This window comes from Ambystoma mexicanum, chromosome 2q, assembly GCF_040938575.1.
Source record: "Ambystoma mexicanum isolate Mex_15411 chromosome 2q, UKY_AmexF1_1, whole genome shotgun sequence".
NCBI lineage: Eukaryota > Metazoa > Chordata > Amphibia > Caudata > Ambystomatidae > Ambystoma > Ambystoma mexicanum.
This window is the reverse complement of record NC_090924.1, coordinates 1,410,943,113-1,410,966,275: the sequence shown is the minus strand read 5'-3', so window position 1 is coordinate 1,410,966,275 and position 23,163 is coordinate 1,410,943,113. Positions and strand designations below refer to the sequence as shown.

Below are 23,163 nucleotides of genomic sequence, written 5' to 3'. Positions count from 1 at the left end.
GGGGAGGGGATTTCTGCTAGCGCTTGGCTGGGGGTTGTTTGCTCTACTTTGGTGCTTGGCTGGGGTTGTTGCTTCTACTTTTGCACCTGGCTGGTGTGTTTCCTCTACTTTAGCAGTTGGTTGGGAGGGGTTTCCTCTACTTTAGCAGTTGGTTGGGAGGGGTTTCCTCTACTTTAGCAGTTGGTTGGGAGGGGTTTCCTCTACTTTAGCAGTTGGTTGGGAGGGGTTTCCTCTACTTTAGCAGTTGGTTGGGAGGGGTTTCCTCTACTTTAGCAGTTGGTTGGGGGGGTTTCCTCTACTTTAGTGCTTGGCTGGTGGCTGTTTCCTCTACTTTAGTGCTTGGAAGAGGCTTCCTCTACTTTAGCGCTTAGTTGGGGGGGTTTCATCTACTTTAGCAGTTGGCTAGTTGGTGATTCCTCTATTTTAGTGCTTGGCTGCAGGTGTTTCCCTTACTTTAGTGCTTGGCTGGGGGGATTTCCTCTACTTTAGCCATTGGCTGTAGGTGTTTCATCTACTTTAGTGCCTTGCTGTGGGGGTATTTCCTGTACTTTAGCGCTTGGCTGTTGGTGTTTTCTCTACTTTAGCACTTGGATGTTGGTGTTTCCTCTACTTTAGCGCTTGGATGTTGGCGTTTCCTCTACTTTAGTGCTTGGCAGGGGGAGTTTCCTCTTCATTTGTGCTCGACTGGGGGTGTTTCCTATCCTTTGATCCATTGATGTTTAGGGGGTGGGGAGGGGGCGTTTCCTCTACTTTAGCGCTTGGCTGTGGGATTTTCCTCTGCTTTAGCGATTGGCTGGGGGTGTTTCCTGTACTTTAGCACTTAGCTGGGGTGGGGCCGGGGGTTTCCTGTCCTTTGCTTCCAGAAACTGGAGGAATGGGTGACGGTGAAATTACGGCCCATGTTAATTCCTCCAGAATCCGGATGGGGTTCAATTGGACTTCATGTATGGGACCAACACCGCCTTACTGCCACTCATAATCTGGCAGTTAGCACCAGAATGATTGGCGGTAACACTAACTGGTTGGATGGGAAATCATCGCCAGTCTTGTGATGAAGGTACTTTGAGCCAAACGCAGTGGAATTTCTTTCTTCCCAATGTCCTATAGACTCCATATAACTTTGCCTAACATGGGCAGGCCAGCACTCGTAATCTGGCAGTCATTTTGCAAGACAGAATGGCGGTAGTAATCAAGTTTTGCGGCAATTCCTACAGAATTACCACTAGGCCCGTGACGAGGCCCAATACGTGGCTGATTAGATCCAAACTCTGTGATAGTTTTCAGTTCTTTGCAGAGATTCTATTTTTCTGTCACTCCTCCCCCGAATCCCTCTCGCTGGGTATATTTAGAGAGAAGGTGTATGTTTTCAGCGGCATCCTTTGGTTTCTCTGGAAGTGAGGCAGGAAGAGATGCCTTTGCGAGCCTTTGGGGCTGTGGCTCCAGTGCGCCTTGCCCGGTGCCGCGCTTTTGCCAAGTGATGACGCACTAACATTTTCTCTCCTCAGAATCCCATTTACCTGCAGAGAAAGGACCCACAGGTCTGGTACACACAGCGCCACGCGAGTATCAAGGTGCCAGGGGTCTTTATTGCTTACAATGCCAGCCACAGCAAAAGACACAGAGCAGAGGGCATCCACAGAGCAGGGCCGGGCCCATCACCCAGCCGTCAGGGCCTGCTCGCGCATGGCAGGCGGGTAAAAATAAAATACAATTAAAAAAAAAAAACGCCATTATACATTGTGTGGGTATTTAATATTTCATCTTCTGCAGGCAGCTCGTTTTAAGGCTGAATGTTCATTCACAGGCCGGTGGGCAGCGCCGTCTGAGTGCTTTGCGTGAGACAAGCATTGGTGCGTGAGGAGCAGGGGCTGGGGGGCTGCGAGCTTCTTATCCCAGCGAGGGAGCTGAGGACATAAAGGAGGGTCTGTGCTTTTATGACAGAGGGAGGAGAGGACCCACCCACACACACAGCCACACACAGATTTCTTCACAGGCAGGCGTACACACACACGCGCACACGCAACAACATATTTCCAGGCCAGTCATTGACACCACGGGCCAACGGACAAACAAATAAACATGCAAGGAATGTTCACATCCACCCCGCACACCAAGATGCAGACACAAGCCTAGGCGTGTGTTGGCACTGAGACACCTCTGTATAGACATGTGACACAAATGCAAACACACTTCAGCCTTTGCAGTAGGACACCAACCGCATGCCACGTGCCACAGAGAAGATACTCACCCCAGCCCTGCACTGCAGGAGGATAGTAAACCCATGACACATCTCCGAGAGGAGATACTCACTCCAGTCTTCCACTGCAGGTCACCACACACACACGCGCCCAGAAAGTGCATCTGCCACACAGGCACATGTATGCACGGAAAACCTTCTCAAAAGAAGCAAAGGCCCAGCTTCATGTGCCCACACAACCACGAGCATGAAACCATGAAGGCACGCGCATATGCATAAGCAGGCACACTTATGCTGGTATACTCAAAGATAGATGTTATATGGCACTTGTATAGCGCCTACTGCCATTGGTATTGCCTCTAAGTGCTATGGAGTTGAACACCCTTCGAAAACACTGATGTCAGGGATGAAGAAAGTTTAGAAAGTGCGTGTGCGCATTTTCAGGCGGCATGAAGGTGGGCAAGGAGTGGCCAGGTCACTAGCAGCAGCCCATAGTGATCAGGTGTGAGAATGGGTGCCATGACATATTGTCTGGGGAGTGGGCTAGTCAGAAGGGTGAGATTATGTGAACGGCTGGTCCGAATTCTGCGTGGGTCTCAGCTGTATTCTATTGGAGGAGGCGATGTGTGTTTTGAGCGTGGCCGGGCTGAAATCGTCCCTGGGGAATGGGGGCTGGTTTCTGGCCTTGCCTGGGCCGGTTTGGAAGAAAACAAAATTTGAAAAAAAAATATCACTTTTATTTCCCCCCAAAACGCCTTTCATCCTTCTTAGGTTGATAAATGAGTACCACCACAGGTTGGGTGATATTGTATGCATATTTGTTCTATAAAAAAAGAGCTTAAGCGTAAGTGCTATACAATAACATTATCATTTAGCCTTGGACGTCTGCTTGGATTCTCAGTAATTTAGTGTACTTAGGAACAATGCTATTTGATGCCACTTCCTGTTTTGTCAAGGGGTGAAAGGTCGTGTTTCAACACTTCCTGGGAAGTCACTTTGGGGTGGGGTCAAGGGTCGTGAGGCGAGGGGTGGGCCACTTTTTTGAGGCGAGCAGCGGGTCACTTTTTTTTTTTGATGACCGGGCCTATTTCTTGTCCCAGTCCGACCCTGGGTGTGTGTAATCGAGGAGTGTTTATTAAGAGGTATGCAGGAGAGTGGGCCGTGCAGGATATGTTACGTTTCGTTGTGGTGGCGCGCTTGACGTTCCATTGACGAGAGATTGACACCTGGTTGGAAAAGATCTTGCAGAGCTTAACATAAAGGCTTGGGTGGGATGCATCCAGTCGGGGTGGTGATATGTCCCCCCCCCTTGTCGACTACTCAGGTGCCCCCGCATTCCCATCAGGGGGTGAGTAATAATTAATCCAGAAGATGGGCTGAGTTTGTCAGGCTGTCGAAATGAAGAGCCTTCTTGAATGGAGGCGATCTTTGTGTGAAAATGTACACAGAAACAGGCGTATATGCACACAATCATATTCACAGAATCATGGACACAACACATGCAAGTTCATGCAGATACATGAGCACCAATGAAGACATCTCTGCACACATTCAAGTACCTATTTTTGTGTGCCTGCTTGTTTGTGGGCACAATTAACGCTGTGTTTTCCTTGTATAGTACATGCGAACATAGATCCATTGGCACACAATATAATATTAATATTTGTTCGATATAGTGCCTCATAACGGAAGTTCCGGTTTCACAGCGGTTCACAACATTTGTTACTGCTTACCATTAATAAGCACACAAACACACACACTCACTGTGACATTAAGTCTACATACAATCATTGACACCAATACACACATACAACTGTATACAACACATATACAAAGACACACAAGTGTCTACAGTAAGCTCAAAAATGTTAACACAAATGCAGCAGACACCACAAACAACAATGTGAATGTGTGTACCACAGATAGCCTGGTACACAGCATAAAGAAAAACAGTGCATGTGCACAAACAATAAACACAAATGAGCACACAATCACACATTTCCATGCATGCATGCATGGGCGCGCAGCACGCACACACACGTACACACTTAGTAAAAAGAAGGCACTAATTTTCACTTCTGTCAACACACGCACATGAACCTACATACACACTTATAAAGACGTAGTCGTCCACTAATGCATGTGCAAGCGTATGAACACAGGTATGTGAGAGAGTGCATACTTCAGTTCGCACATACCCATGCATGGGCACATACGGTCAGAAACCTATATATGCATGCCCAATCATGTACACCCAGTCCTACATTGACACACACTAATAGACTGACACGCATGCACACCTGCAGTTACTCAGCCACATTTTCACACGCACACACATGCACATGCACACCCCCCTCCCCTAAGCATTACCTTTCCCACTGTAGTCATGTTTGCATTGCACCCTGAATCTGTGGGAACAGACTGCCTGGAATATACTGTGCCACCGGCTGTGTGAATAGTTGAGCTTGCTGGGTAACAGTCAAAAGTATTAGGAGGATATAAAAACAGCATGTTAATAAGCAAGGGCGTCCGATTCTTGAGGCTCTGCCATAGTTCCGTTCTCTAGCCCCCCCTCCATCTCTCTGGTAGAGCTCTGTGAAGCCTTCTCATCTGCTCCGGTGGTGTCCTCCTCGTACAGAGGAGGAACATGCTCCTGGAGGGCTGAGGCCTCTTCCGCCTCCTCCAGGCCGGTGCCACTAGGAGAGCTTGGGCGCAGCATTGTCTGGGCGCTCTCTTGGAGCTCTGGCTGCCCAGGAGTTGGGCAACGCTCTTGGAAATCCTCCGCTTCTGTGTTTGTAACCTCGTCTGAGTCATTTTCCCGCTCTGGGTTGTAGTTCTCGATTGCGTGAGTCTTGGTTACCACCCCGGCATTTCTTTCGTTTTCCTCTCTGTTCTCCTCAATCTTCTTCTCAACAGAATTCCTCTTCCTGGAATTAGCCTTTTCCTTGGCAGATTTCCGAGATTTTCTTCCTTGTTTATCATTTTTGGAGAACTTCCATGGGAACTAAAAAACAAAAGTTAAGAATCAGAGAAGCAAACACCTTGGAGTGATGTCACTGCAATCAAGTGCTAGTTATTAGCCACCAGAGAATTGCCATTAATAGTAAACTGGGAATCTCTTTGGAATAAGCGTCCAGTATCTATACTTTAGATTAAGAAAACACACCAGAGAAGTGAACATTTTGTGTTCCTGAATAGCTGAAAGGACTGGAAAAAATGTTAGCGCAAAAGTACACCATAAGGTACATTTTTTATCCATTTGCTGCTAAAGGGACCATATCTTAATAGAATGTACTTCTAGAACTCTTAATTCTGATCATTGGAAACATGGAATTCTACTCCGGTATCCAAATCCTCCTTCTACTCATTGTCATTTGTAAAGACTTAAAAGAAAAGCAAAGCTACCGGGTTTTCTTTTTTTCCTCCTACTCAAATATCGCAAGAATATTTAACTCTTTGGGATCCATAGCTGTGGGTAACACCTCTAACTATTAAAAAATCCCCCCCCCCCCTCTGTTAAGTAACACATTGTGGGTTGGATAAAAACCTGCATTTCTTTTTGACATAACTTCTGTTTGTGTCAAACATTTTAGACTGAACAATGAATATGTGCATGAAATATTTGTTCACTTTTCTAAAACGGTGGACTCTTTGGATACAGCGAGGCATGTATTGCTTCAGGATCTGTTTCTTCTCTGCACCGCCCAGGAGGTGAGGACGCGGCGGATGTATGGACCAGTGAGTGGAGTGAGTTTGTGTTCAAAACGTTTGAAAGATAAAGGGCCCGGTTCATGGAAAAGTGTGCCGAGATCCCGCAAAGCCTGCGAGCCGAGAACGACGTTGCGCGGGCCTGGAATTTGTGTATTAATAGAATTTTTTCGCAAAGTCGCTAAAACCGCCAGAAAGAGCTACCTTTGAGTGCTTCCGCAGGCGCGATTACATTCACCGTTTAAACAGTGCGTGGGGGTCCCCTGCAAGCTATCCTGCATCTCGGGGGCCTTGTGCAGGGTTCCCCATAACTGTTAGGAGTTGGAGGTGCGAGCTGTAGTTTAACTTCAAATATATCGACACTCTGGGGAGCAGCTGTGGGTGGTGGCAGCAATGGTGGAGAACTGCCCGCCCACAGTGTCACAAGCGTTCTATAAAATATTTGGACCCTGGTACTTATTTTCTTCCAAATTAAGCACTGGTGCTGTCGCACGGCAGGGCTGGTGTATCTCCTCTGATAAATGTGACCAGAGTCTGGTGTCCTTCCGCAGTGCAGGGCTGGAGTGATTGTCCCATGCAACTAGAGTGTGGTGTCCTTCCGCAGTGCAGGGCTGGAGTGATTGTCCCCACTGAAACATGTGACCAGAGTTTGGTGTCCTTCCACAGTGCAGGGCTGGAGTGATTGTCCCCACTGAAACATGTGACCAGAGTTTGGTGTCCTACCGCAGTGCAGGGCTGAAGTGATTGTCCCCTCTGAGACATGTGACCAGAGTTTGGTGTGCTTCCGCGGTGCAGGGCTGGAGTAATTGTCCCTTCTGAAACATGTGACCAGAGTTTGGTGTCCTACCGCAGTGCAGGGCTGGAGTGATTGTCCCCTCTGAGACGTGACCAGAGTTTGGTGTGCTTCCGCGGTGCAGGGCTGGAGTAATTGTCCCTTCTGAAACATGTGACCAGAGCTTGGTGTCCTACCGCAGTGCAGGGCTGGAGTGATTGTCCCATCTGGTGTCCTTCCACAGTGCAGGGCTGGAGTGATTGTCCCCACTGAAACATGTGACCAGAGTTTGGTGTCCTCCTGCAGTGCAGGGCTGGAGTGATTGTCCCCTCTGAGACATGTGACCAGAGTTTGGTGTCCTTCCACAGTGCAGGGCTGGAGTGATTGTCCCCACTGAAACATGTGACCAGAGCTTGGTGTTCTTCCGCGGTGCAGGGCTGGAGTAATTGTCCCCTCTGAAACATGTGACCAGAGCTTGGTGTTCTTCCGCAGTGCAGGGCTGGGGTGATTGTCCCCTCTGAGACATGTGACCAGAGTCTGGTGTCCTTCCGCAGTGCAGGGCTGGAGTGATTGTCCACTCTGAGACATGTGACTAGAGTTTGGTGTGCTTCCGCGGTGCAGGGCTGGAGTAATTGTCCCTTCTGAAACATGTGACCAGAGCTTGGTGTCCTACCGCAGTGCAGGGCTGGAGTGATTGTCCCATCTGGTGTCCTTCCACAGTGCAGGGCTGGAGTGATTGTCCCCACTGAAACATGTGACCAGAGTTTGGTGTCCTTCCACAGTGCAGGGCTGGAGTGATTGTCCCCACTGAAACATGTGACCAGAGTTTGGTGTCCTACCGCAGTGCAGGGCTGAAGTGATTGTCCCCTCTGAGACATGTGACCAGAGTCTGGTATCCTTCCGCAGTGCAGGGCTGGAGTGATTGTCCTCTCTGAGACATGTGACTAGAGTTTGGTGTGCTTCCGCGGTGCAGGGCTGGAGTAATTGTCCCCTCTGAAACATGTGACCAGAGCTTGGTGTTCTTCCGCAGTGCAGGGCTGGAGTGATTGTCCCCTCTGAAACATGTGACCAGAGTTTTGTGTCCTACCGCAGTGCAGGGCTGGAGTGATTGTCTCCTCTGAGACATGTGACCAGAGTCTGGTGTCCTTCCGCAGTGCAGGGCTGGAGTGATTGTCCACTCTGAGACATGTGACTAGAGTTTGGTGTGCTTCCGCGGTGCAGGGCTGGAGTAATTGTCCCTCTGAAACATGTGACCAGAGCTTGGTGTTCTTCCGCAGTGCAGGGCTGGAGTGATTATCCCCTCTGAAACATGTGACCAGAGTTTTGTGTCCTACCGCAGTGCAGGGCTGGGGTGATTGTCCCCTCTGAAACATGTGACCAGAGTTTGGTGTCCTAGCGCAGTGCAGGGCTGGAGTGATTGTCCCCTCTGAGACATGTCACCAGAGTCTGGTGTCCTTCTGCAGTGCAGGGCTGGGGAGATTGTCACATGTGACCAGAGTTTGGCGTGCTTCCGCGGTGCAGGGATGGAGTAATTGTCCCCTCTGAAACATGTGACCAGAGCTTGGTGCCCTACTGCAGTGCAGGGCTGGAGTGATTGTCCCCTCTGCGACATGTGACCAGAGTCTGGTGTCTTTCCGCAGTGCAGGGCTGGAGTGATTGTCCCCTCTGCGACATGTGACCAGAGTCTGGTGTCCTTCCGCAGTGCAGGGCTGGAATGATTGTCCCATCTGGTGTCCTTCCACAGTGCAGGGCTGGAGTGATTGTCCACTCTGAGACATGTGACCAGAGTTTGGCGTGCTTCCGCGGTGCAGGGCTGGAGTAATTGTCCCCTCTGAAACATGTGACAAGAGCTTGGTGTCCTACCGCAGTGCAGGGCTGGAGTGATTGTCCCCTCTGAGACATGTGACCAGAGTTTGGTGTCCTTCCACAGTGCAGGGCTGGAGTGATTGTCCCCTCTGAGACATGTCACCAGAGTCTGGTGTCCTTCTGCAGTGCAGGGCTGGGGAGATTGTCACATGTGACCAGAGTTTGGCATGCTTCCGCGGTGCAGGGCTGGAGTAATTGTCCCCTCTGAAACATGTGACCAGAGCTTGGTGCCCTACTGCAGTGCAGGGCTGGAGTGATTGTCCCCTCTGCGATATGTGAACTGCCCGCCCACAGTGTCACAAGCGTGCTATAAAATATTTGGACCCTGGCACTTATTTTCTTCCAAATTAAGCACTGGTGCTGTGGCACGGCAGGGCTGGTGTAACTCCTCTGATAAATGTGAGAAGAGTTTGGTGTCCTTCCGCAGTGCAGGGCTGGAGTGATTGTCCGATCTGGTGTGCTTCTGCATTGTGGGGCCAGAGTGATTGTCATATCTGAGACATATGACCAGAGTTTGGTGTGCTTCCGCGGTGCAGGGCTGAAGTGACTGTCGCCTCTGTGACATGTGACCAGAGTTTGGTGTGCTTCCGCGATGCAGGGCTGGAGGGATTGTCCCCTCTGAGACATGTGACCAGAGTTTGGTGTGCTTCCGCGGTGCCGGGCTGGAGTAATTGTCCCTTCTGAAACATGTGACCAGAGTTTGGTGTCCTACCGCAGTGCAGGGCTGGAGTGATTGTCCCCTCTGAGACGTGACCAGAGTTTGGTGTCCTTCCACAGTGCAGGGCTGGAGTGATTGTCCCCACTGAAACATGTGACCAGAGTTTGGTGTCCTCCTGCAGTGCAGGGCTGGAGTGATTGTCCCCTCTGAGACATGTGACCAGAGTTTGGTGTCCTTCCACAGTGCAGGGCTGGAGTGATTGTCCCCACTGAAACATGTGACCAGAGTTTGGTGTCCTACCGCAGTGCAGGGCTGAAGTGATTGTCCCCTCTGAGACATGTGACCAGAGTTTGGTGTGCTTCCACGGTGCAGGGCTGGAGTAATTGTCCCTTCTGAAACATGTGACCAGAGTTTGGTGTCCTACCGCAGTGCAGGGCTGGAGTGATTGTCCCCTCTGAGACGTGACCAGAGTTTGGTGTGCTTCCGCGGTGCAGGGCTGGAGTAATTGTCCCTCCTGAAACATGTGACCAGAGCTTGGTGTCCTACCGCAGTGCAGGGCTGGAGTGATTGTCCCATCTGGTGTCCTTCCACAGTGCAGGGCTGGAGTGATTGTCCCCACTGAAACATGTGACCAGAGTTTGGTGTCCTCCTGCAGTGCAGGGCTGGAGTGATTGTCCCCTCTGAGACATGTGACCAGAGTTTGGTGTCCTTCCACAGTGCAGGGCTGGAGTGATTGTCATATCTGAGACATATGACCAGAGTTTGGTGTGCTTCCGCGGTGCAGGGCTGAAGTGACTGTCGCCTCTGTGACATGTGACCAGAGTTTGGTGTGCTTCCGCGATGCAGGGCTGGAGGGATTGTCCCCTCTGAGACATGTGACCAGAGTTTGGTGTGCTTCCGCGGTGCCGGGCTGGAGTAATTGTCCCTTCTGAAACATGTGACCAGAGTTTGGTGTCCTACCGCAGTGCAGGGCTGGAGTGATTGTCCCCTCTGAGACGTGACCAGAGTTTGGTGTCCTTCCACAGTGCAGGGCTGGAGTGATTGTCCCCACTGAAACATGTGACCAGAGTTTGGTGTCCTCCTGCAGTGCAGGGCTGGAGTGATTGTCCCCTCTGAGACATGTGACCAGAGTTTGGTGTCCTTCCACAGTGCAGGGCTGGAGTGATTGTCCCCACTGAAACATGTGACCAGAGTTTGGTGTCCTACCGCTGTGCAGGGCTGAAGTGATTGTCCCCTCTGAGACATGTGACCAGAGTTTGGTGTGCTTCCACGGTGCAGGGCTGGAGTAATTGTCCCTTCTGAAACATGTGACCAGAGTTTGGTGTCCTACCGCAGTGCAGGGCTGGAGTGATTGTCCCCTCTGAGACGTGACCAGAGTTTGGTGTGCTTCCGCGGTGCAGGGCTGGAGTAATTGTCCCTTCTGAAACATGTGACCAGAGCTTGGTGTCCTACCGCAGTGCAGGGCTGGAGTGATTGTCCCATCTGGTGTCCTTCCACAGTGCAGGGCTGGAGTGATTGTCCCCACTGAAACATGTGACCAGAGTTTGGTGTCCTCCTGCAGTGCAGGGCTGGAGTGATTGTCCCCTCTGAGACATGTGACCAGAGTTTGGTGTCCTTCCACAGTGCAGGGCTGGAGTGATTGTCCCCACTGAAACATGTGACCAGAGTTTGGTGTCCTACCGCAGTGCAGGGCTGAAGTGATTGTCCCCTCTGAGACATGTGACCAGAGTCTGGTGTCCTTCCGCAGTGCAGGGCTGGAGTGATTGTCCTCTCTGAGACATGTGACTAGAGTTTGGTGTGCTTCCGCGGTGCAGGGCTGGAGTAATTGTCCCCTCTGAAACATGTGACCAGAGCTTGGTGTTCTTCCGCAGTGCAGGGCTGGAGTGATTGTCCCCTCTGAAACATGTGACCAGAGTTTTGTGTCCTACCGCAGTGCAGGGCTGGAGTGATTGTCTCCTCTGAGACATGTGACCAGAGTCTGGTGTCCTTCCGCAGTGCAGGGCTGGAGTGATTGTCCACTCTGAGACATGTGACTAGAGTTTGGTGTGCTTCCGCGGTGCAGGGCTGGAGTAATTGTCCCCTCTGAAACATGTGACCAGAGCTTGGTGTTCTTCCGCAGTGCAGGGCTGGAGTGATTGTCCCCTCTGAAACATGTGACCAGAGTTTTGTGTCCTACCGCAGTGCAGGGCTGGGGTGATTGTCCCCTCTGAAACATGTGACCAGAGTTTGGTGTCCTAGCGCAGTGCAGGGCTGGAGTGATTGTCCCCTCTGAGACATGTCACCAGAGTCTGGTGTCCTTCTGCAGTGCAGGGCTGCCGCCACTGACGGCAAAGCTCCCACCTCCTCTGAAAGGGGCAATAAGCTCTGGGGACACAGAAGGTTGAAGCGCAGGAGTATTAGGATATCCTGAGAGGAGTATCAGCTGGCTGTGGTGAGGTGGCAACATTCATATATTTATGGTAAAGGCATAGCACCTTGAAGGCTGCTAGTGAATGCTGGACAGCCAGTGGCGCTTTCTATGCTAGTAGTAACTGCCTCCCGACATTGTATCCTCAAATAAATTTGGCCGCCATGTTTTAGATTCCAGGAAGGCGGGGTCTCTGACACTTATGGAGGCCGAGATGTAAGAAGCGAGCATAATCCTTGCATGTGGCAATCAGGACAGGGGTCAGCCCTCTGCAGGGATAATTGGAAGAAGCTGGTGCCATCGTAGTCCTACTTCCATTTCTATGGCTGGTGTATCCTTGGGGTCCACGGTGCATTGGCTGAAGATATGCAGGTCTTCAGAAGGTCCTTGCAGGTGGAAGTATTTTGGTTACAGAATAATGGCATTGTTGTGTCCCCTTTTTTATCAACATTAGCATTGTTGCATGGGATCCCTGACCCAATTCTGGTTTTTGTTGTGGGCTGCACCCCACGGCAATAGGGAAGAGGCGGGGTTACCGCCTCTGTTGGCCTCAGTTTCGTGCCGATGATTAAAGAGATTAGAAGCTGTCCGCGAGTCCACATCGTTATGTGGGCGGAGCCTAGTTGAGGCTCCCGAGCGCGGAGGACTAGAGGACATGACGTTGGGGTTAGGGCGGGGGCGGGTATGTGTTTCCGGCAGTTGCCAGTTGTAGAAAATAAAGAATAGTCGCATGAAACCTCAGCTCTGTGTATTTATGTGCGAGCCGCCTGCCCGCACTGCGCTTATAGCCAACAATGGCGACGAGGGGTGCCCGACCCACTCGTGCCTAGGCGAGAGGCCTGCCGTCAGGCAGTACAGCACGTCGGCATGCCTCCCTTGCTCGAGCGGATCGCAGCAGAAGCCGGCCCTGCTACGCAGACACAGAAGAAACACGTGTCATCAGCGGAGCATGCGAGTTGCACACCGCGGCCGCTACACACGGACAAAGCCACGCTCAGAGTAGCGACACGGAAGCTAGCACCAGCAGGGGGCCTCCCCAGCACGAGGAGAATCTCCCGCGAGTGTAAAGCGGAAGGGAGACCCGACATGCTACCACGCCCACCAGCTGCTGCACACGCATCGGTCCCTGCAGGAGCGAGAAAGCAGCATTTTCACAAGGCAAGAGTTAGAAGATTGGAGGGCAAGTGACCCCAGGAAGACCCCTACATGCACCAGGAGAAGGGGCCATCCTCACAAAAGGTTTCCCACCTACAGTAAGAACATTAGTTACCACAAATTACGATACCAAACATAAACTAACAATGTCAGACACAGCCCAAGCCCACTGCATCATCATCAGGGAGTTCTGACAATGCACAAGGAGATGGGCAACTGGCACAGGCGGCAGGGGGTACAGCACAAATTTTGCACATGCCTAACCCTTTCGAAATAAGAGACACATCAAACCTAGAACCCCGCTGGACCACATGGCTGCGAGACTTTAAGTTCTATGCCGGGGCCATAGGACTGAAGGATGATGAGAGGCTCAAGAACACACTATTCATGGCGGTAGGCCCAGCGGTAAGGGACATCGCGGGTGAATTGCTCAACGTTGAAACAGTGACCTATGGTGAACTTCATGACAAACTCTCCCAATATTTCGCACCGCATACCAATATTGACTATGAGCGCCACATATTCCATACCACAAGGCAAGAGAAGGGCGAATCCATGGACAACTTTGTCATGCGACTCTGCATCAAATTGAAACACTGTGAGTTTCAAAGGTATTCGAATGAGGAAGCTCTGAGATCGCAGGTCATTGCCGGATGCCTATCCCAACCATTCTGCAAACAACTCCTGCAGAAACAAAGATCCCTGGATGAGATTCTGGCGCTCGCTCGCATGGAAGCGGCTGTAGAATCCCAACTGGACAACTTAGGCAAAGTCACCATCCAACAACCCACGAGCAATCCCGACGCCATCAACAGACTGTACACAGCCCCTGGCCAAGGCGGCAAACGCCCAGAAGCCACCTGTTACAGGTGCGGGTATGAATATCCACACACGGGGGAATGTCCCGCCATGGAACAACAGTGCGCCTCATGCGGGGGCATGGACCACTTTCGCGCCATGTGCAAGAATGCACCGGGCCCCACCACGAACAGGCAACGCACCCAGGACAGAAAGAGAACAGCACGACGAAGCCCAACCAACCTAAGGAGGGAGGATAACCAAGATACACCCAGGAAAGAGGACAGAGACCGCAAGGGCCCACCGCTTTGCGAAGACAGGCGGTCACACGAAGGGTTCAGACGCTTTCAAAGGAGACGCTTCGTCCGGTACATTGAGATTCACTCCCCCACCAGCAGCGACACACCGTCGTCGGAGGATGACCAGTGGAAAAACGGGTAAGTATGGGCACTCAACAACAACACGGCCACCCAACACAGCCCAATTCTCACGTTGCACGTCAACAACACCCTGCTACAATTCCTGATTGACACGGGAGCAACTGTCAACATTATTAGTGAACAAGCATATGAGTCGCTCACCCCACCACCGAAAATCAAGCAGACCACGGTAGACATCTACCCATATGGAGCGGCAATGCCATTACCATGCAGAAGCGCGATCACTGCTTGGTGCACACACAAGGACCATGCTGCGAAAATTCCCCTGCATATCATAAAAACTGAAGCCAACAGCGGGTGCATCCTGAGTTTCCGTACAGCAGTAGAAATGGGACTGGTACATATCCTATACCAACTGATGGCCCATAAGTACTTCGCCAAGCCGGAAGCCATTGAGCAAACATTCCCCAAGCTGTTCAGAGGTCTTGGCAAACTGAAAAACAGGAAAGTGCACCTGCACATTAACCCGAACATTGAACCAGTGGCACAACATTATCGCGGCATACCGATCAACATTCAAAGACAAGTGGAGGAGGAGTTGGACAAACTCATCAAAATGAACGTCATTGAACCAGTTGCGGGTCCCACACCCTGGGTATCGCCCATTGTCCCCATCCCAAAGAAATCCCATCCATACGCCTGTGCGTCGACATGCGCAGAGCCAATGTAGCCATTGAAAGAGGAAGACATCAGTCTCCCCGAATAACGGACATGATCCACCTCCTACACGGGGCGAACATTTTCTCGAAACTGGACCTAACGAAGGGATATCACCAGATAGAAATAGCCCCAGAATGCAGATACATCACCACGTTCGTGACCCACCTCAGCTTATTCCAATATAAACGACTCAGCTTTGGCATCTCGTCGGCAGCCGAGATATTTCAGGAGGAGATACACAGAGTGATCAGACACGTCCCCAATTGTCTGAACTATTCCAACGATGTACTTGTATACGGCAAGACCCAGGACGAACACGACAAAGCATTGCACAGGGTGTGTCAGGCCCTGGAAGAAGAAGGACTTACGCTGAACAAGGCAAAGTGGGAATTCTCTAAAGGAGCGCTGAGATTCTTTGGACACATTTTTTCGGAAAAGGGGATGTGCCCAGACCCGGACAAAGTCACAGCTTTGACCTCAGCCCCGCCCCCAAAAAACACATCAGAGCTGCGTTCATTTGTAGGCTTAGCCAGTTATTGCTCCAGATACCTGAAGGACTACGCCACCATAAGCAACCCGCTACAGTTACTCACCCGTAAAGATGCATCCTTCACCTGGTCCCAGGAGTGTCAGAAGGCATTCGAGGGCATCAGGAATGCCATCTCGCATGCAGAAGACATGGCATACTTCGACGCCGAGAGAGAGACAGAATTAATCGTTGATGCCAGCCCGGTAGGACTCGGGCCATACTCACCCAGAAAGACCTCATGGACCCGCCCAACATCTACATCGTGGCCTACGCCAGCGGGAGCCTTACCGCCACAGAACAGGCCTACTCCCAAGCGGAAAAGGAGAGCTTGGCAGTAGTGTGGGCCTGCAAATATTTCCACTTATTCCTATTCGGAAAAGAATTCACAATAGTAACAGACCATCAGGCACTGCTGATGATATATGGCGACCCGAGAGCACAAATGCCCCCGAGAATAGCCAGATGGGGCCTGCGATTACAGGACTATAAGTTCAAGGTGGTACACCGCCCGGGTACGGACGAAAACCCGGCGGACTCCCTGTCCCGACACCCCACAGGACCGCCAGAGTCACACCCATCCATAGCGGACGCTTACATAAACTATATCATACAACACTTGCAGCCCCTTCCGGTAGGGTGGCCGGAGCTAAACATGCACTCCGAACAAGATCCAGCCCTCCAAATCGTGAGACACTGCCTACAATCCAACAAGAAAACACTCATGAGACAACAAGCGAGGACCGAAGCGGAGACGGTACGCGAGGACATCAAATGGCTCGATCAGGTGCGAGATGAACTAACAGTGGTCGAGGATCACATAATACTCAAACGATATAAAGTAGTGATCCCAAAGGAGCTTCGGGAACGGACAGTGCACCTGGCACACGAGGGCCACAGAGGAGTGGTAGCCACCAAGCGCCTCCTCAGACAAAAAGTCTGGTTCCCACAACTCGACAAACTGGTAGACAACATCGTGGGGGGATGCCACATCTGCGCACAAGTAGCACCACCCCCACATCCCAACCCACTACAAATGTCACCGCTGCCCAAGCAATTATGGGAAGAACTCGCTGTGGACCTCTTTGGACCCCTCAGGGATGGCACCCATGTGGTAGTCTTCATGGACGAACACTCTCGCTTCCCGGATGCACAGATAGTGGAAAGCAGTGTCACCCCGGCCCTGGACCGAATACTGTCGGCATATGGGATACCCAAAATCATAAAATTGGACAATGGTCCCACATTTGCAAGCCACGACTTCCACAACTTCGCCAAATACATGGGCTTCCAACACCGCAAGATCACCCCGCGAAGGCCGCAAGCAAACGGCATGGTCGAGAGGTTCATGGCCACCCTCAAAAGAACTCTCCAAATAGCAAGCATCCAGAGCAAACCATTCGAACAGGCCATCAACCAATTGCTGAGAGAATACCGACAAACATCCCATAGCACAACAGGGATATGCCCTGCGGACTTAATGTTTAGAAGACCAATTAAGACGAGTCTACCAGAAGATCCCAGAACACCAGAAATGACAGCGCTGGAACAAGAAGCCAAGAATAACGATGAAACAGCCAAGGAAAAGATGAAAGAGGCTGCTGACCGCAAGACACGAGCGAGAGAAGCACCGGTGCATGTGGGAGACAAAGTGTGGCTTCGGCAACCGAAAATAAGAAAAGAAGATGCCACCTTTGCGCCCACCCCTCTCATCGTGACCCACAAGAAAGGCACGATGATTACCGCACAAGGAAATGACTGCTCATCAGTAACTACAAACACATAATACTTCAAGCGTGTGGCCCCAACCTTAAGAGTGGCTGTGGAAAGGAAAGTGAAGAAGAAAGAATGCGGGACGAACCATACCAAGGAGATGGTGAGGAATCTGACGGAGAGCAGAACACTGAATGTCCGGCGCCGGGGTGGACGGCACCCCGAAGCTCAAGGCGTCCGCAGAGGAGCCGCACGAAGCCACTCCGCCTCATAGAAGAAATGGGGTAAGGATGCTGATGCTAAAAACGGGGGTAGATGTCCGCGAGTCCACATCGTTATGTGGGCGGAGCCTGCCAAGCGCCCCGGCTCCTGCGTCTCATTTATCTGACATATTTACTTTGCCTCATTGCAGTGCAGCAATGAGGCAAAGTAAATATGTCAGATAAATGAGACGCAGGAGCCAAATGGCGACGAGGATACATGAACCGGGTTGAAACCCCCAGCCAAACCCACGACCGTGCCGCAAGAGCCGCATCTAGACTGCCACACGAGCCTCATTTTACAGCAAAGGACACTCATCTCGCACAGCGCGTACGTTCCATTTACCACCACGCGCCCGCCGCACAGCAGGTTTACAGCCCCATCACTGCCAATAGAGGAAATTACAGAACGTTATACAATTGCATCAAACAAAAACCACATGGGCCCAAAATCAGCCTGTATTTGGCAACATGTTCTGCGCCAAGCTACATTGAGGTGCCAGCTATAACGTCAAATTGCAAGTAATCGCACGTGACAGCAGCAATGACTGAAGGTAACTCCGACAGTGGGCTCCAAAGCCCCCAGGCCAGCTCCACCCCCAGGCCTGCCAGCAACAGGGAAGAAGGGAATTTAGAGTGCCTGCAGCTAGAAGCAATACCACACTTCGAGATGTCGGGCACGAGTAGTCTGGCTCCCGGATGGGCCAGATGGCTGAAGGAACTTCACATTTACATTGACGAATTGAAAGAGGAACGCCGTCTACGAGGAATTCTGCTACATTCATTAGGACCCACGGTATGTGACATTGTATTTGAGATGCCTGACACCAGCACAGACACATTCCAGGGCATAATTGACTCATTAAACACATATTTTGCTCCCATACGGAATGTTGATTACGAGAGACATGTATTTTATACAACGATGCAAGACAAGAATGAAAGCATGGACAATTTTGTCATGAGAATAAGGAAAAGAGCCAAATATTGTGACTTCGACAGATATTCCACTGATGAAGCCCTCAAATCACATGCAATTGCAGGATGTGGGTACCCTAATTTTCGCAAAAAAAAATGACTGCGAAAAAGCAGGACACTGGAGGAAATCCTTCAGATGGCAAGAGCTGATGCAGCATTAGCATTACAAACGGAATCGCTTGGAAATATCACAATCACACAGACAGCCAATGCAGCAACCGTGTGCCCCATTCGCACTCCAAGTGACACTCCAGAACCAAAAAAATGCTATAGATGTGGTTTCAGATTTCCCCATGTAGGACCGTGTCCTGCAATAGGACACCACTGCGACAAATGTGGGGGAGAGAATCATTTCCAGTCCGTTTGCAAAACCATAAAATTCTTCCAAAGCACTGATGCCAATAGAGAATCCTAGCGACAAGATGGCCGAAATTCAAGGCCGGAAAGCCCACGAAGACACGCAAGTCAATTCACCGTGCCCAACAGGTGGCGCTCACCCAGCTCTTCTTGTGAGCACACTCCATCGACTCGGTGGCGGGAAGAAAGGAGAGACACCTCCAGTCACCGCAAAAGCAGACATGATTCCCGGCATCGAGAGCCAAGACAACGAATAAGATACTTGGACGGATCACTGCAAGAAAGAAGAACAGCCTGGTCATCGTCATTCAGTAGAGATCGAAAACGGGCATATGTACATGCCATTGGTAACAACACAGCAGTCGAATACAGCCCAACATTGCTGCTTCAACTGAATGGACAAAATCTAGAATTTCTAATCGACACGGGGGCTACCGTCAATGTCATAAGTGACATAGTATACAAGTCTCTCGAGGTGAAGAAAGAGCCACAACAAGCTGACACATTAATATATCCATATGGCTCCAACAAACTGCTTAACTGTAAAGGCATGTTCACTGCAAGGTGTCAATACAAAGAGCAGAGGCAAAAGGTACAACTCTATGTTATCAGAGGAGAAGTCCCAGGGGGGAGCATATTAAGCTTTCGAACAGCCATACAAATGGGGCTAATCGGCATCATGTACCAGATCATGTCCACCTACATCTCCAGCTCAAAAGACATGATCCAAAAAATGTTCCCAGCTCTATTCAAAGGCCTTGGCCGCCTAAAAGACAGACAAATCAAATTACACATCAACACACAGATACCGCCGATGGCTCAACATTATCGGGGCATCCCGCTCAACATACAGCGACATGTCGAGGATGAAATTCAATCTGTACTACAACAGGACATTATTGAGCCAGCATCCGGCCCAACACCCTGGGTCTCACCGATAGTGCCGGTGCCTAAGAGAGACAGCATATCAAGCATACGCATCTGTGTTGACATGCGTGCCCCAAACATGGCCATTGAAAGAGAATGGCATCTAGCCCCACGCATGATTGATATGATGCATTTATTACACAGAGCCACCATATTCTCAAAACTTGACCTGAACAAAGGCTACTATTAGCTTGAACTTCATCCGTCATCACGATACATCACCACATTCTCAACACACTAAGGCCTGTCCGATATAAGAGACTGAGCTTCGGAGTATCTTCTGCAGCAGAAATCTTCCAAAATGAAATCCATCAAATAATCAAACACATCCCTAACAGTTTAAATTATAGCGATGATATCCTCATTTTTGGCACACAACCCTGAGAAGTGCGAAATCAGTAAGACCACGCTAAAATTCTTTGGACACACATTTTCGAACAAAGGCATGCAACCCGATCCCGAGAAGGTACAAGCACTGGTGGATGCACCCACTGCCACCTCCACATCAGCTGTACGCTCCTTCCTAGGGATGGCCAGTTATTGCACCCGATACATCCAAGATTTTGCATCGGTAAGACTCCTCACAAGAAAAGACCATGAATACCAGTGGACAACAGATTGCAAAGAAGCATTTCAAGAAATTAAACATTGCATCGCATCAGCCTCATGTATGGCATACTATGATCCCACGTATGACACTGAACTCACCGTGGATGCCAGCCCGGTTGGCCTTGGAGCCATCCTGGCCCCATCCAGACCAGGAGCATCGCCAAATTCACCAAAACGCATAGTGGCCTATGCGAGCCGAAGTCTGTCACCCGCGCAGTGCGCCTACTCCCAACCTGAAAAGGAAAGCCTAGCAGTTGTGTGGTCATGCAAACATTATCATCTCTTTCTGTACGGCCGCCCGTTCACCGTTGTCACAGACCACCAGGCACTCACCACTATTTGCGGAAAACCTGCCGCCAAAATGCCACCTCAAATAGCCCGATGGGGACTGAGGCTACAAGAATATTCATTCACCATCATTCACCGCCCAGAAAAAGACACCAATCCAGCAGACTTTCTGTCCAGATATCCCCTGCCAGCACAAGAGGAGCGCCAGTCGGTGAAAGCAAATCAGTACATCAACTACCTCATCAGCAATGCACTCCCAAAACACATCTCTACAGCCCAAATAGCAGAAGCTACGAGAAAAGATAAACTCTTACAAACTGTACAAGAATGCATAAAATCGGGCCGGTGGCACGTGAAGGATCATGACAAGCCAAATCTATCTGACCAGGATGAAGCACAACTATGTACGTTCAAACTGGTGCAACACACCTTGTCCATGTCCCCGGAGGGACTACTCCTCAAAGAAAACAGGATTGTAATTCCAGCCATTTTACAGGATCAGATACTGGACATAGCCCACACTGGACACCGCGGAATAGTATACACAAAAAGACAGCTCAGGACACAAGTCTGGTTTCCAAAAATGGATGAGAAAGGAGAAAGACTCCTGAACAAATGCATCGCATGTCAAGCAGTGGCCCCGAGAACATTCCCAGCACCACTAAATCCATCGAAATGCCACTACAAGTCTGGGACGAGGTGGCAATTGACATGTTTGGACCTCTAGCAAACGGAAAATATGCACTAGTAATTGTAGACGAAATGTCACGCTTCCCGGAAGTACACCTCATCCACTCCACCGGTGCGCAGGCGGTAATACCCGCCCTGGACAAAACATTTGCAGATTACGGAATCCTGTCAACAGTAAAGTCGGACAATGGACCACCTTTCACTGGTCATGACTTTGCAATGTTTGCAGATCATCTGGGTTTCCAACACAGAAAAATAACACCATTGTGGCCACAAGCCAACGGAATGGCTGAGAAATTCATGAGCAACCTCAAACGAACACTTCAAGTCTGTTCCATCACCAATGGGTCATTCATGCAAGCCATCTGCACGCTACATAGAGAATACCGAAACACCCCACACAGTGCCACAGGTGAATGTCCCTCCACGTTAATGTTCGGCTTAGTAATACATGCATCTTACTCTTTGACCTACCGGACCTAAGGTAACACCTTCACATGCCAGCTTTGGTGTCCTTCAGGCATTGCCCTGGATGGTGGCATGGGTCTGCCTTACCGATGTCCCACAGATTCTGCACAGAATGTGCATTTTGTCTGGATTGGTGATAGGGGTGATGCCTGAGGGCCTCCTCGTGTGAACTGGGTTAGGTTTCAGAGGACATGGCACATTTGCATTAACATTGAAGTGGTGATAGGGAGGCCCTTGGGGGACCCTGCATGTGACCTGGGCCAGGTTTCAGAGGACATGGCACATTTGCATTAACATTGAAGTGATGATAGGGAGGCCCTTGGGGGACCCTGCATGTGACCTGGGCCAGGTTTCAGAGAACATGGCATATTTGCATTAACATTGAAGTGATGATAGGGAGGCCCTTGGGGGACCCTGCATGTGACCTGGGCCAGGTTTCAGAGGACATGGCACATTTGCATTAAACTGAAGCGATAATAGGGGAGGCCCTTGGGGGACTCTGCATGTGTCTTGGCTCAGGTTTCAGAGGAAATGGCACATTTTCATTAAACTGAAGCGATGATGGGGGGAGCCTTAGTGGAACTTTGCATGTTACCTGGCTTAGGTTTCAGACGACTGAGGCACATTTGCATTAAACTGAAGGGATGATAAGGGGCATGTGACCTGGCTCAGGTTTCAGATGACTAGGGCACATAAAATCAGTGGTCGAAGTGAACGGGAACGGTCAGGAGTGGAGTTGCACTACTTTTCTTTTTTACTGGTCATAGTTCCACTACTTTTTGCAACCATTTTCCCCATTCCAGAACTGTTCTATGTCAAGTTAAAGCACATCGCTCCACTTTACCACCTAATAGCAGCTACAGCTAAACTGAAATCTGTTTCAACACAATTGGCTGTCAAGCAGCACGGCTGCAACCCTTGAAAAATGTGTTGCACGTTGCTCCCTGCCCGGGCCACCGTTCCACTACTTTTTATGGTACACTTCTACCACCGGGCACATTTGCATTTAACTGAAGCGATGATGGGGGAGGCCTTGGGGGACCCTGCAGGTGACCTGCCTCAGGCTTCTGCTGACTTTGTTCAGTGTTAGTTCTATAAAGAGGTTTTAACACTTAAGCACCATGGTTCAAAACAAGGCCTTTTGAGCTGCTCCAGCCGAGCAAATATGTTCCTAAACCTACTTTTGCCTCTCACTCACTGCACTACCATCCATCTACAGGGCGACTTCCTATAGTGGCCTTCATTCTGAGTCGGGCGGTCTGGTAAAAAAGTCCTGTTATCCGTGGCTACCGGCCCTTTACCGGACCACACGACTACGGGTTTGCCGGTCAGACACCTGGGTTACCTTTAGGTAAATGCTGGAGGTAAGCCACATGCCCAACCGGCCAAAAAAGCCCTTGTTACTGCCACGGTGGTGGTAATGACGGACAATCCCCTCATGAAGTCCTATGGAGTCCTATGGAGTCCTATGGAGTCCTATGGGACTCCATGAATGTGGATTTACACCTTACTGCCGGCTGGGTACCTGGGTTAGCTTCAGCTAAATGCTGGAGGTAAGCCACGTGCCCTACCGGCCAAAAAAGCCCTTGTTACCGTCACCGGCTTTGCCGGTGGCGGTAATAATGGAAAATCCCCTCTCCATGAATGGGGATTTACACCGTACCGCCCGCACTCGTAATCCAGCGG

General features: G+C 50.5%; 1 protein-coding gene across 1 annotated transcript in view; it reads right to left on the bottom strand.

Moving 5' to 3' along the window:
• Positions 1 to 1,566: 1,566 nt before the first annotated feature.
• Positions 1,567 to 23,163, bottom strand: part of RFTN1 (raftlin, lipid raft linker 1) — a 694,433-nt gene continuing 672,836 nt past the window's right edge. The window contains exon 10 of the mRNA XM_069648901.1: positions 1,567 to 5,201. Within this exon, the coding sequence (XP_069505002.1) occupies positions 4,710 to 5,201 (492 nt within the window). The 3' untranslated portion in view covers positions 1,567 to 4,709. The remainder of the gene's footprint in view (positions 5,202 to 23,163) is intronic.